Source organism: Rissa tridactyla, chromosome 5 (genome assembly GCF_028500815.1).
Source record: "Rissa tridactyla isolate bRisTri1 chromosome 5, bRisTri1.patW.cur.20221130, whole genome shotgun sequence".
Taxonomy (NCBI): Eukaryota; Metazoa; Chordata; class Aves; order Charadriiformes; family Laridae; genus Rissa; species Rissa tridactyla.
Genome location: NC_071470.1, coordinates 33,975,411 through 33,990,510, shown reverse-complemented (window position 1 = coordinate 33,990,510; position 15,100 = coordinate 33,975,411). Strand labels below are relative to the sequence as shown.

At 43.2% G+C, this 15,100-nt stretch overlaps 2 protein-coding genes across 7 annotated transcripts in view; one reads left to right on the top strand and one right to left on the bottom strand.

Annotated features, from left to right (window-relative positions):
• The window catches only part of CTBP1 (C-terminal binding protein 1), a 250,053-nt gene extending 243,530 nt beyond the window's left edge, over nucleotides 1-6,523 (bottom strand). Inside the window, exon 1 of the mRNA XM_054203054.1 lies at nucleotides 6,455-6,523. The gene's annotated coding sequence lies outside the window, so the exon portion shown is untranslated. The remainder of the gene's footprint in view (nucleotides 1-6,454) is intronic.
• Nucleotides 6,524-7,169: 646 nt separating this feature from the next.
• Nucleotides 7,170-15,100, top strand: part of MAEA (macrophage erythroblast attacher, E3 ubiquitin ligase) — a 52,377-nt gene continuing 44,446 nt past the window's right edge. For 2 of the 6 annotated variants that reach the window (XM_054203063.1, XM_054203062.1), the window contains exon 1: nucleotides 7,267-7,402. In XM_054203063.1, the coding sequence (XP_054059038.1) occupies nucleotides 7,334-7,402 (69 nt within the window). In that variant the 5' untranslated portion in view covers nucleotides 7,267-7,333. The other 4 variants (XM_054203064.1, XM_054203065.1, XM_054203067.1 and 1 more) reach the window with 3 other exon arrangements.

Sequence of the window (15,100 nt, the reverse complement as noted above, 5' to 3'; positions counted from 1 at the left end):
CACATCTGATTTAACCACTGGCTCCGGACATTGAATCATTGTCCTTTAAGCTTAAAGATTTTATTTGTGTATGCCTCGATACAGTCAACAAGCATAAAATCCTACAAACAGGCTGATTTTAATATCATTAGAAGACAATTACGTTTCAATTTATGCAACTGTAAGATAACATACCATCCACCTCTGCTATTTCTGTACTGTGTGTGTTGTTTTCCAAGATCTCAGAAGCTAAAATGTTTAAATGTGTTACTATGACTGTTATTAAAAAGATTTTCTGTCTAATTCAATTATTTGAATGATTCTGAAACAATTTTACATTCAGATTTTCATTAGTGTGCTCAACTATTCTATTAGACTTTTTTGTTTCTCATGGTAACCAATTTTATTTGACTTAACAGAAGCTGTTCAAATATTTAAAGGCACTCTGAGATGGCAGGAGTTTATCTAGGAGCATACATGTTGTGTCACAGATATTCCTTTCCTCGCTCTTACTCGCCTTTTTTTTTTTTTCTCCCTTGCAAAAACAGTAGCAAACAAATGAGATCTCGACTAGCCACATTGTACCGGGAACGTGCTCACTTCATCTGTTTATGTTAATATTCAAGTTACAACGGGCACATTTCGAAATTACAAGCTCGGTAGTTAAAACAGATGCTTCTTACGTTCCTTCATATGCACCGTATCCCTGTGCCAGTACTGTCAGGAGCAACGCAAGAACTAAAGTATAAACATCTGCAACACCTCTCTGTTTTGTTAACATTCTTTCACACGTTTCCTTGCTAACTCCAAAAAGGCTCAACGGTGTAAAATAAAAAAGAGTGAAATTGGAAACATCTGCGAGATAGCTACTGAAAACGGAATGAAACATGAATAAACAAAAACATGGCGAAAGTGGCCTGGGGTTGTTACACTGTCAGATCATTTTTCCAAGCCCAACATCAAGGCTTTTGTTACAACCAAAGCGGTCATTTGCATGGAGAACCAACAGGGTTTCTTCTTCTTCAGCGTTTCCCCGATCGTAACACACACTCGCTCGCTCTCTCTCTCTCCGATGCACACAGAGGCAAAACCTCCCCTCTTGCAAACAAACAACACGGCTAAACGCACACATATTCGCAACTACGGCATCTGCGGATCGCAAACAACGCTCGGCATACCGAATAGTTTGCTACCGAGACGTAATTTAGGTATAAAAATAACAGACAAACCTTTGGAGCGCTGCCCCAGCCGGAGTTCCTCTCCCTCTGCTCTGCTGTTACTGACAAGATCAGGCTGAGATTAACAAGTCCATGCTACTCTGACAACCTCACTCCTCTGCCTTCTGCACACACGCCGGGGGCTTTAAATCAGATCAAACTTTCAGAAAGTTAAAAATGGAATGAATTAAAGGAATGTAAAGGACAATGGCAGGAAAGCAGAAAACACTGCCTGGACAATTCTTGCAGCAGCACGCAGGGCACTGCTCTGTAGTTAAGGCTGTGTCAGCGCTTTCTTTCTAAACCCCCCCATTTTGCAGGGGGCTGTAACTCAGACAGAAAAAAAAAAAATTGCTTACGGCTAAAAAATTGCTCGCAGGTAAACCCCCTCCCCTTTGTATTTTAAAACATCCATTTAGACCATTCAGAAAGTTACAGGAGTCTGTGCACTTTATCACCAAGTCCCACGTGCCATTTTTTATGCAAATACAACTTTTCTTTTGGAAATGAGATTTCACAAGAATTTGATCTACATTGTGAATTCTGCCCCCCCCCCTTTTTTTTTTAGAAAAGCAAATTAATAAATGCTTTGACACTTGAAAACCAGTTTGTGTAAACATGGAATAATTTCTAAATAACTTTTACACACATGCATTGCCTGAAAGGTACCAGATTAGTAACAGAAATATTAAATTGTCTGCTCACACAGCTGATTCAGCACAGACAATGGCCTCTACTGAGGTCTCAACTCTAATCCATTATGGCAACTTTGTAACCTCAATTGCTGAGTACATCTACATTTTCCCCTGATAAGGAAAGTGTCCTTATAATCATGCTAAAATGAGGAAACAAAGCGTTTGATCTGCAATTACTACTTTACAACGATGCTCTAAACTCTGGCACATCAGGGCAATCTCTCCTGAGTTTGTTAATCGCTGGGTTCTGTTTGTGGGGTTGTTTTTTGTTTGTTTTGTTTGTTGGGTTTTTACACTCTTGGTGATTTCCTCCAGATACGGAAACAAACCCACCAGCTACTCCAGCCTATTTACACAAGCCAGATACACTAATACACTTTTCAGTTATAAGCTTAAAGTTATGATATCAAAGAAAGATTATACGGTCACACTATTACTTTCTTTTAAAGTAAAAATGTGCATTTAATGTAAAAATTGTGTAACCGCCTAAGTCTGCTGGGCGAGAAAACTAAAACTTAAGTTTTGCTCCTTTTGACTGATACGGAACAGCCAAGGCAACAGACATTTGATCCTTACAAAACTCAGTATATCAACATTTGTTCATCAAAAGGTGTGTCTCCGCTCTCTATGAATTTCTGAGACTGCAGTACTGTTGCACATGTATTATATAAAATATATAATATCAAGTAACATCCATTAAAATGCAGCAATCCATTACAAATGCTCGGTTACTGTGAATAACTCAGTAAAGCAACAATTTCCCCAGTAAGGACTGTCTCATCCTCATTATCTTCTAGAAGTCATAACACTTACTGAATATCTATCTCAAGGTACCTAGTACTAGTACAGGTCATCTCGCATTTCTGTCTTTCAAAGACAGCTGCCTGGCATATTTTGAAGACAAGCTACTTTGATATTAACAACTTTTCTGTCAATGCTGTGCACAGTAGTTGTTAAAAAAATACCAAAAATTCTCCCATTATTCAGAAGAAAAAAGTAACATAGATGAAAGATAAGGTCCTATTTCACAAACATCATAACTCACCAGGAGAATATAGTGAAGGCTTCTACTTCTCCATTACAGGATGGACAGTACAATCACCACCCATCTGCTGCTTAAGGCCAGTGGGGCTACCTGTGCTCCTATCTGATCCAACATAGGACTTTATATCACTGGCTTATGCCAGTCTCATCTGCCAAAATGGGAAGTGATGGTGACACACATTCACTTCTGCCACCCTGGCACAGAGGTTATAATGTCCACAAGGAGGAAAGAGAAATAAGCGTAGTAAAATCTGAATCCACAGCAGTTTTCTTCAGCACGTGGAACCAGGGCACTAAGGTTTCTGCTTTGCTCCACCAAATAACATACAGAGTATTTATGTTTTTGAAAGATACATAATTTGCATGCAATGCTTAATGGTAGACTGATGTTTTTCTCTAATAATTTATCTGGAGCAAAGCAGAGGACGATTGGAAATACTTTTAAGATACTGTCAAATGAGTAAGGTTTTCCTAAAGGTTTGGAGTATTCTGTATGCACTACTTTATTTTAACTAATCATTAATTCACATTAATAAGATACGAAATGAAGACAAACATTAATAGATTATGATTCAACTGGACAACACTAAGAAATACAAAATGGAAGCTGATTTTTATTCCTCCTTTTACACCACTAGGGGACAAAGAAAAATAAACAAGATACGGTACACAAACCTTCTTAGTAGATCCAAATTTGTATTTCCTATTTAAGAATAAAGTGGTAGAATTTAGAAGAACTGTAAAAGCAAAGTTGTATCGGCAATTAAACTAAATTAAATTAAGCCTCAGCTTTATAACTTTGTATGGTACGTTAAGCAGAAGACATTTATTAACTTAATATTATAGAACAAAGTACAACCTCTGTATATGAATAACCATACCCAGGAATAACAATAACCATATTTTGTCAAATTCAGCAGGAAACTACAGATTTTATCAAGTTCAAAAGATCATTAGCTTAGTTCTTATCTCCACATTTATCATGCCAACATTTATATTATAAATCAACAGCTGCAACCTAAAGTTGAAAACATGCCAGAAATATGCATAGGTTGTATCAATATTTGCACATGGAGCCTAGAACATAAATTAGTTGACACTCAACACTTAAAGCTTCCTCTCTGAAGTTGCAATATTTAAAGGTTAAAGATTAGACATGCTCCCTCTTGTGTTAAACCAAGAATACACGGAATACATGCTGTTTTCCCTGACATGATGGTTTCTTGGCCATCTGTTCCATTAAGCAAACCCTTTAACTTTGGCTACTCGTGTCTGACAAACCTTCACCAATAATTCTTCAGTTTAAAGACAGATATAGTCTGAGAACATAACCTGTATCCATAAAATATTTGTCTTATTAAGTTAGCTACTGTAATATCAGAAAGGACCATTAAGGGATTACATATAAAAAAATCTATTGCAAATAAGTGTTTTGGACAAATACACATATGACTTGGTAAATTACATGTAAAGTCACACTTCTTCAGTCCCTATAAGTATCATAGGCCTAAAGAGTTAAAGTGTGCGAAGTTCAGGCTGTTCAGTAACATCTTGAATGTTGAACAAATTTCCATCTAAATGTTAGTTTACAGAATATTTCAGACAGACAGGAACAACAGGAAGAATTTACAATGCCACATAATTACATTTGTAAATACGGCAACAATTGAGCTAAGTTTTCAGTCCTCCACTTGACAAGCTCAGGTGAACCATTCTCTACGCAGTGCCTAAATGGAGTCAAAATCCTCCTTACACAAATCCTCTTGCAGAATCCAGCCCCAAGATCGTGTCTAGACACGAATGTTAATCCCAGGTGTAACTAACACTAATGTTTTTACTAATATACTTTTTAAACAAAGCCTTTGCACCTGGTGTCGGCTTGGCAAATTATGTTTAGGCATACATTTGCTGATTATGGTCAGTAGCAGACTGAATGCCAGGGCAGCTGAGAGTAAACACAAGTAAATAGTTTGCACTCCAAGGCTGAAGAGAATCTAACACTCAACTACACGACTTCACACATTTTCTTTTATTTTCCACCAGCTCTTTGTAATGGATAGATGTTCTCAGTGTAATGGGGTCTATGCACATTAGAAATAAATAATGTTACCAAATATTTTAAGAAACACACTTATTAAATATGACTTGTTCTTACAAACCACAAAAGTTAAACATGTTTTATCTTCCTGGAAATATTTATGTTTATTTTTCTACAGTCTTCTGCAGACCAGAAATAATATAACCACAAAGTTTAGAAAAGACAGCAAAAACCACCGTGATTATTAATGGATACAGGTTTTGGGGTCTCTTTAAAGCTTCAAACCACAACAAGAGCACACTGCCTGAAACATATCTGCTGACAATGGCAAGCACCTGCATCGAGAAACAGAACTTCTGCCACCAACTTCAACAACAGAAGAAAGTTTTTTATCGCCGCACATACAGCTCATGATCAGTACATTTCCACTTTCTTACTGTTATGCTGCAGAACTAACACTTTCAAGTGCCTTCCGTCTCACTCACTAAAGTGCTCAAAGCACAGTGAGAAACTTCATGCAGTGCACTAAAAGAGAGCACGTTCCGGTTGAATCTCAAGACACTGCCCTCTGCATATTACCAAGAAAGTAGCTTTGTATCAATAATCAGAAGATTAATACTCCAAGACTGCTCTTCCGCAGTCACACAAGTAGAGACAATCTGCAGGATCAGGGCCCCCCCTTTTTTATATGGAAACATTCTGGTATGCTCAGCGGAGGAATTATTGCTCGTTTAAACCAGTGCTTTTCACCTTATGGGCCCATCAACTGCCGTGGACCACTCTCAGGGACTGACCAGAGGTCAGCAAGACCCGCAAGCCTTTGGAGCACGGCGTTACACCGCTCAGAAGGATACACAACTCCCTCCAGACGCTGATAGGACCCCGCAAACCCAACCGAAAAAAAAAAAAAAAAAAAAAAGAGAGAGAGAGGAAAACCCCCAAAGCTGAAAACCGCTGCTCTAAGCTCGCAGCGCACGCCGGTGCTCCGGGCACCGGGCGGTGAGGGAGGCCGGGGCGGGAGGGGGGGCAGCACGGCGGGGAGGGCAACGGGGGCCGGCCGTGTCCCCCCCCCTCCCCGCCCTCATGAGGGAGCCGCAGGGCTGCGCCGCCCGCGCCCGCCCGGGGAGGCGGGAGAAGCCGTTCTCCGGCCGGGCACACTCCTCAAGGGCCGAACGGGAGCCAACCCCCCCTCCCCACCCTCTAACCCCCGCGGGGAAGGCAAGACCGGCTCCGGCTACTGAGGGAGCTGCTCCCACCCCACGCCTCCTCTCACACCGTGGAAACTTAGCGCCGGGCCACCCGGGAGCGCGGCCCCGCCGCGGCTCGGGGCCGTCCCCCCGCCCCCATCCCCTCAGGGGTGAGGGCAGGCAGCTCCGCGGCGGACCGGGGGAGGGACGCCACGCCGGGCGCCTCCGCCTGCCCCGGCTAAGGGAGAGCGGCGCGGTGCCGGGGAGAGGGAGCTGAGGGGAAGGGGAACTCACGCTGTCTCCGCTATTTAAACCTCTTCCCGCCGCCTCCGCCTCACTGACTCTCACTCACTCTCTCCTCCCCGCGGAACTTACTAGGGGCGGCCCCCTCCCCACCCCGGCCAATATACACACAGCCACACGCCGGGCCGCCGCTGCCCCGCCCGCCCTCCCCAGCCGAGCCACCCATTCGCCCCGCTATCTGCCCGTCAGCAAGGCGGCGGAACGGAGTTGGCCTGGAGCCCTGCCCGTCAAACGCGCTCCGCACGCCCTCGCCCGGGCTCCGCCCCTCGTCCCGCCCCTCCCCTTCCCGGACATCTCAGGGGGGTGTTAAAACGGCCGTTTTAAGTCACCATCAAAATTTACTTTTAGGTCCCGCCTACTCAGCTCTAGAAAAGATTCTGATTGGGCGATGGGAAAGATCTCTCTATCGCGATTGGGTGGCTGCATGTCCATCACCCCTCAGACTCCCGCCTATCTCGGTGCCGTAGTTCCTCTTGATTTGTCCGCGCCGGCGGGCGGCCCCGCCCGCTCCCGCACCGCTGCCCTATCAGGCGCGGCTTCTCAAGCTGTAGAGTGGGGCGTCACGGCGCACGAATAGAACCGCCGCAAGGGCGGCCCTCATTGGCTGTCGCCCTTCGCCCCGCCGTTGTTCTTCCGCCACCGCCGGCCCGCGGACCGTACCACACCGCCGCCGCGGCGGGGGCGGGGAGGGGAGGGAGGTGCTGAAGGGGGGGTGGCGGCGCGTTGGTTCGCCCCGTCTCCATTAGGGATGGGGCGGAGGAAGGCCTTTATCGCCCGTCCTGCCGCGCGCGCGCTGTAGGTAGCTCCCTCCGGTCCGGGCTGAGGGGAGGGCGGGGGAGGAGGAGGGAGGAGGTTGGTGCCCAATCCAAGATGGCGGTGCAGGAATCAGCTGCTCAGCTCTCAATGACTTTGAAGGTGCAGGAGTATCCCACTCTCAAGGTGGGTGCTGAGCTCCCTCCCCTCCTCCTGCCCCCGGCTCGGAGGAGAAGGGTAAAGCTGCCGCCGGCGGCTCCTGCCGGAGCGGTGCTGAGGGGGGAGGAAGATGAGGGCTTGGCCAGCCGGGGCGCCCGGGCCCCCCCCTTTCCCTCCCGCTCCCCGCCTCGGGAGCCGCCGGGGTGGGGAGGGGTTCGGCTCGGCTCCCACCACGCCGCTGCCCGTCCCCGTTTTCCTCTGCTGGGGGTCCGGGCTTGTGCCGCTACGGCTTCTCCTCTTCCCCTCCCCCTCGGCGGAGGGCGAGAGACGTGCCTGGAATATGCCGCTCTACCCCCGGGTGGCTCCGTGCCCCGAGGTGAAGGGGGAGGCCCCGGGCCGCCCTAGGGGCACACACCGCGTCGCTGAGAGCTCGGAGGAGCTGCCCGAGGCGGGGGGTGAGGAGAAGCCGGGTCCCCGTGGCAAGGCGAAGCGGTGGTCGTAGCGGAGGAGGGTGGTGGGGGGAGAGGGATGGGACGGAGCCAGGCGGGGTTTAGGGGCGTAGGAGCGATGGCTCGGGGAGACCGAGGGTTGCTGTAAATGCTCGTCCCAGATGATTAGCTGGATCGACGTGGCGTTGTTAGGAGACGTGTTAAAGGGGAGGGAGTGGGGGTGGCAGCAGAATATGGTTCCCTGGCTCCCTGGTCCCCCAAAGATGGAGTTGAGCTTAAAATATAAAAAGGGACAAACGTACTGGAAAAGGCTGGAGGCCTGTAGAAGGCGAATGAGCGAAATACTTACGGTTTGGTAAAAGCACGGAGTGTTCGATAAGGTACTGAGCCTGTCTGAAGGGTGGTAGCTTCCCAAGGCTGCATAGCTGGTCTTTGGCTTTAACTAGGTATTGTGAAGCAAATGAAGAACTCGGTACTCAGCGCTAAGGTCATCGCCTCCAAAGATTGTTGAACTGGAAGGATGATGCTCATAGGAATCAATGGAAACCTTTGTTTGAAGTCTTGTGTTGTACGTAGAATAGGTCTACCACATTAATAGCAATAACTGTGGGAGGGAGTTAGGAGAAGGATCTCTGTTGCAAAATGGTTGTTTAAACAGATCTCATGTCAGTATATCGACATTTTTTTCATCTATAGGAGGTGTTTATGCAAAGTAAACTTTGTTGTGCTGAGATCATGCTGCACTTTTGTGCACTGAGTACTGTGTGCGCTTTGCAGTGTTTGTTTTGTAGGCTTTCTGGCCATGTTCTTCTTGTGCATGTCCTCCTTCTCCACTGTCCTAGCTTTATTCTACTCAGTTCCAAGAAGCAGAAGGACGGTGTTGATTCCCATTTTACATATGAAGGCTTCTTTCTGTCCTCGTGAAGTACTTTAAAGCTGACGGCATCAGGCTTGAATTTTGAAATAGCTGGAAAGAGTGCTCTAGCACTTTCTATGTCCAGAACAATGTGAAGGCATTTAAAGTTAAGAAGATCATTTTAAGACTGCATTTTAGATGCATTCCAGTTGTTATCACAGCTTTGCTTGTTACATTCCTGAAAAATTACTGGCAGTGAGGATCAGTGAGTTTTTGTTTTGCTGCTTATGACTTAAGTTGAATTGTCAGGGTGCCAGCCATTTAAAAGGTAGATAATATTTTGGACTAATTCTTTTATTTCCACAAGCATTCTTTTTCCCTGAAAAATATTAACAAAAATATACATAAGAGAATGGAATGTTGTTTGTAAAGTTGGGAAGCTAAATAGTAAGAGGGTGAGAAACTCTTTAATTTCCTAGCAAAGGTGGTGTTTGTTGATTCTTCCCAGAACCCATTCAACTTCTGAGTTGTTCCTGTAATCTTTAATAGCATTTTTCATTGTTTAAAAAACCTGCCAGGACAGTGTCTGCTCAAGTCTTTTGAGTGTGTCCTCTTAAATGTTCTTAACTGTGAGTCATATATCAAAATATTTTAGTGGTGGAGGTGAAAAAGCAGCAGGGAGAAATGAACACCAAGGCTAAAGTCTACTAAAGTAAGTTGATATCAAATCCAATTTTGTTCATTAGGAGGCAGGTGCCTGCAAGTTTCTGTGTGACTGAGCATCTGAATTTTTATTTACAGTTTATTCGAACACTGAGTGAAATGAATGCATATCATTTTTATTTTTTTATTTTTGCCCACCAGCGTAGTAGCTCAGACATTTCTCTTAGAGCTCTGGACACTGGTGATTTTCCCTGATGTGAGTGAAATATAAAAGATTGTAGACTTGTATTTATATCCTTCCTGTTTCCTCCCTCTAGCTTCCTCATGCCAACATCACTAGATAATAGTTGTGTAATAGCTCTACATTTACAGTGTGTTCCACAGAGGGCCTTTCATGTGAGAGAGTGTTTAGAACTGCAAAGGGAAATGCCTTTTCCATAGCTGAATTGTGGTTGCTGCAGGAGTGGAAATGCTTCAGCCATTCTTCAATAGTTCAGCTCAGGGGAAGTAAATAGACTTCTTCAGCTGAATCTAGGGAAGCTGTTTAAGTGTACAAAATAATATTTGAATATTCCCCCCAGTCCAATCCCTTCTCAAGGACAAGAAGATTGCCAACTATTCCTCTTCCAAAGTGCTGTAGAATTATTTTAATAATAATAAAAAAAAAAAGCCTACTGATAGAGAATTATGCTAGTCTCATCTGAGAGCATGTAACATGAAAGCCGACAATTTAAAAACAGAATCACAGAAACACGGAATTTTTCAGAGTTGGAAGGGACCTCTAGAGATCATCTAGTTCAACTCCCCTGCTAGAGCAGGATTGCCTAGAGCACGTTATTCAGGACTGCATCCAGGTGAGTCTTGAAAGTCTCCAGGGAAGGGGACTCCACAACCTCCCTGGGCAGCCCTGCCACCCTCACCGTAAAGAAGTTTTTTCTCATATTTGATTGGAACTTCCTATGTTCCAGCTTGTGCATGTTAAAAATCGAATGAATGCAAACATTATTATTGTAGTTCTTTGCTGAGACACTAATAAGCAAGTGGTGACAGGAAGCTAGATAGTTCATCCGTGTCTTTAGAAGTGTGAATAATTATTAAGCTGAACTAGCAAACTGTATGGAGTAAGACCCCAAAAGTGGAAGACGTAAGACCTGAAAGCAAGAATGATCACTTGTGAAAATATTCTTAACTGGGCTGTTCATTGGCAAACAGTATAGGGTTAGCTGGCCTGTGGCTGCGTTAAAAAACAGATCAAAAGGAGAGCTGTAGAAGCACAGAACACTTGAGCACCTTCTCAGAGCTGCTCTTTGGCTTCTTTTGCTGGCAGCTGTGGCAGGGGAAATACTGGCAGCAGATTTAATACGATACTAATTTCTCATGGAAATACCACATTTACCTGATTGTTAAAGAGGGGAACAGGTAGGAGAATAGGATTATATGAAATGTATGTTGCTTCTATCCTGAGTCCCCAGAATTGCAGAGTAGCTGAGGTTAGAAAGGACCTCTGGAGACCGTCTAGTCCAATAGCCTCCCCTCAGTGCAGGGTCAACTAGAGCAGGTTGAGGGCCATGTCCAGACTGTTCTCGATTATCTCCAAGACGGAGGTGCCAGCCTCTCTAGACAAACCTGTTCCAGTGTTTGACTGCTGTTATGGTAGTAAAAAAAAATAAAATCTTCTGTTTACATGGAATTTTCTGTATTTCAATTTGTGTCCATTGCCTGTTGCCCTTTTACCAGGCACCAACTGGTGAGAGTAGTCTGGCTTCATCGTCTTTACTCCCCCCATCAGGTAATTATACATGTTGATAAGACTTCCTCCGAGCCTTTTTTTCTCAAGGTTAAACAATCCCAGCTCTCTCAGCCTCTTTTCATATGTCAGATGCTTCAGTCTGTTAGCTCTGTGGCCTTCTGCTGTGCTCACTCTGGTATGTCCATGTCTCTGTTGTACTAGAGGCCCAGAACTGGACGTAGCACTTCGGATGGGTCTAACTCAGGATGAGTGAAGGGGAAGGATCACCTTCCATGGCCCACTGGCAGCGTTTTTCCTAACACAGTCCAGGGTACTGTTGGCTGCCTTTGCTGCAAGGGCATATTGCTGTCTCATGGGCAGCTTGTCCACCAGGCCCCCCAGGTTCTATTCTCCAAAGCTGTTTTCCAAGCTGTGGGTCTCCAGCATATACTGGTTTGTGTAGTTGTTCCTTCTCAAGTGTAGGATTTGGCATTTCCTTTTGTTGAATTTCATGAGGTTCTTGTTTGCCCGTTTCTCCAGCCTGTTGAGGTCCTTATGGATGGCAACACAACCATCTGGCATATTAACACCTCTTCCCAGTTGTGTATCATCTGCAAACTTTGGAGGTAAATTCTGACCCATCATCTTGGTTACTAACAAAGATGTCAAACAGTTCAGGTCAACTTCTTTTCCCACGGAAGCAGAGAAGGTGCAAGATTAAATTTTTGCATAATTGGTTGTACTGCTTTCTTTTTTTTTCCCCTGTTCATAAGCTTCACTAGTAAGCTGTTGGGTTTGAACTTAGCTTTGTACTTTGATATTATGAGACACATAATACTTTTGTCAAAGCTTTGAACATACAGCAGCAGAAGTTGTTCAGTGAAAGTGGTTCAGGCAGAACTTGAGAAGAAGTAACAGAACTTATAACATCCAATGCACTGTCAGTACATCAATGTACAAAAAAAAAAATACACAGGGCCCTTCTAGTTATCACCTGATTTGTAAAGTGCTTTTCAAGTAGAAGGTTGACACAATAAGCTAGAGGTGGATATTAGTAACAGTCAGCTTGGTACTAACTCAGTGTGAACACTGTATTTCGTGCTAAATCCACCTTCACACTGGGTGCTCTGACTCACTGAGTGTGCATACCGAGCATTTGTGTGCTGCTGAATAATGCACTTCCTGTTTTGACACATCATGTGTGCGTGTCAGCAAACAAGCATGACATCTTTTGTACTGCTGCTGTTCTTCTGCACTGGGCTCTGTGTGCTGCTGGGTTTTGGGAAAAATCTGGTGCTGTCAGACTTCAGAAGAAGTTTGACTTTGGAAAGCAGCTGAAGTAGGAGTTGGCTCCTGTGGGAATTGGTCTGTTTTTCACCCCTGCCCACTCACTATAAAACACATTTTAAAGTGATTAATGAAGGAAGAAAACACAGTAAAAGGCAATAAGTAACAGCATGGCCATGAGCTAGAGATGTTGCTTGATTATCAGTACTCCGTTGTGTAGGAAAATACTTTAAGGAAAACACTCTCAAACATTTTACAGAAGACCTCCTGTTAGTATCTTCAAAGTGAATACTTATCTGATGTTCCAGTTCACAGTTGCAGTAGGCTTGATTTGTAGCGTTTTCACGCGACAGTGCCCTGTGATCTTTTGAATTTGGTTTGTGTATGTTTTCTGGTATAGAAACAATATGTGTAGTAGCTAACATGTTGGGGTCTTTAAATATTGACATAAAACAAGAACATCTGTGAAATCTTTGATTCTTTGTATAGTGAATGTTTCCCAAGAGAGTAAAGATGAGCTTCAAACATTTGCTAGACATTGTAATAGGAGGAAAATACTTCACAACTTAGAGTGATAGGAGTGGAGCTCTTAGTGTCAGACACCCAGTGTCAGTTTTTCTTACCTATCTAAACCTCTTCCCACAGTCTTTTCAATTTAGTAGCTCCTACATTAACCAGCATAATGGTGCCCATTTTGGGCCCAGAGATTCAGGGAAGTACTGTTTTGGCAGATGGGTATTTGCTATAAGGGCATGCTGGCAAAATTCATCAGTCAGTCCTTGTGAACTTAAGAAACTGCCTTCACTGTACACTTGGCCCCCCCATAGCTTACAGCCTTAAGATACACTATATTGGAAGTATTTGCTAAACCAGAGTGTGAAATATGTTCTATTACTTGACTGCTTACAATACATTATTGCTTATTTAAATAAAGCAATTTTTTGTTGAGATATCTCTATTTTGATAGCCAGTAATTTAACTGTTTCACAACCTACTTTTGATTCACCTCAGCTTCTTGAGTGCTCTTGAGTAGAACTTTGGTCATTCACATATTGTGATACAGGTCTGCTGAATCAATAATCCTTAATTATTTGCCTTAGGAGAAATGCTGTCGCTTCAGCTGGGATAAGTTATTTGGGGAGCAGTGTGATTGGAAATGGGATCTCTAGCCCAAAGGCTCCAGCCAGTTTCATGGTGTCTGGACTATGCAAACACACAGGAGGACAACGACCTTTTCCATTTAAAGACGTGATACTGTGATTAAAACGAACAAATATTTGGAGAAGAGAGAAGGATGAAAACAAATGAAGGGACTTGCTTAGGACACAAACCTGCTGTGTGACCTTAGCTTAGCAATTTGACCGCTTTGGGTAGGGAGGAATGCTTAGGTTTTTGTTAGTACTCAAGTATTTCTACTAAAAGGAGAAAAGTGAAGACATTTCTTTTGAGGCATTGGTCCAAGATGGCAGCTATAAGCAAGTGTAGTGAAAATGACTGGTCTGTGATGTCCCTAGTGTGGCTTTAGACAGGACTCTAAAATGGCTGTCAATTTGCTTATGTAAGGATGTAAGACAGTTTTATATAACTGTAAAATGGCTTTGTAAAGCATCTAATTTTGTTGTTTGAAGCCTTGTTCAAAAGTTTGTAGTGTATTCAGTAATAAGTTGCTAGCGGTTTGTGTAAAAGGATAATATTTTGAAGGATTATAATTGTTTCTGTTGAGTAAATACGTGTGTAGCAGATGGATAGTCCAAGAATTTTCGCTGCTAATTCTCTCCTGTATTGAAGTAGCAGCTTTGAATATTATGATGATATTTTCTTTCTAGACACAGCTGCTCTAGAATATATAGCACTGTCTTTCGGAGTTGTAAAACTGACATGTTTTTAACTAAGGAAAACTACTAAGCTGTACACTTCAAAAACATTGAAACTGTTTTTAAAAAGAGCTATTGTGTTGTGTTTTTTTAAATCCAAATGATCTGCATTTAGGCTTATGAAATTATTTTGTCTGTTTTGATCTGTATCTCTTCAAGAGTTTATATGAATTCTTGTACCTAATTAAACCTAAATCTAGCCATTATTCTAAGCTTCTTATTCCTGAAATATACTACTTTTCCTTTCTTTATTTTCCTTTTCTGATTTTGCCTAGAACAAGGAAAAAAAATTACTATTTCCAAGACTTGATAAGAGCTACACATCAGAAGGATTCATTCTGTGAATAAGTGGTGATAGTATTTACATTTTGGGTGAATTCAGCAACAAGTAATGATGCCATCTCAGTTCTGAAATAATCCAAGACTTATAGAGGAAGAAATGTGATGTATAAAAATAGAGAATGTCAGTAATTCTGTATGGAAATGCTTAATTCTTAATCGTTTGAGGGAAAATTTGCAATAGTTTATTGTACCCTGCCTCATTTTTTCAAATGGCATCATGTATCATACATGTTTGGTTGAAGGTGAGCTTGGTAATCTAATTTAGTCTCAAGGAAGCAGCTTAATGCTCCAAGGTGTTTCTTGCTGGGTTTACCTTCTCTTGGGACTGTTTGTTTATTAAAACTACTTAGGAGATGCTTAATTTTTCTTCCTTATTCCCACACTTCCTCTTTTCTCTTGCATAAAGTAGAACTGAAGGTTGTTGTCTTTGCTTCTGTGTTTTTTGAAAGAGAGTTTCATCACTGCACTTCTCACTTTCTTTTCCATGCCTATCTGTGGCTAGGCTCAATTTCGTATAAGGGTGCA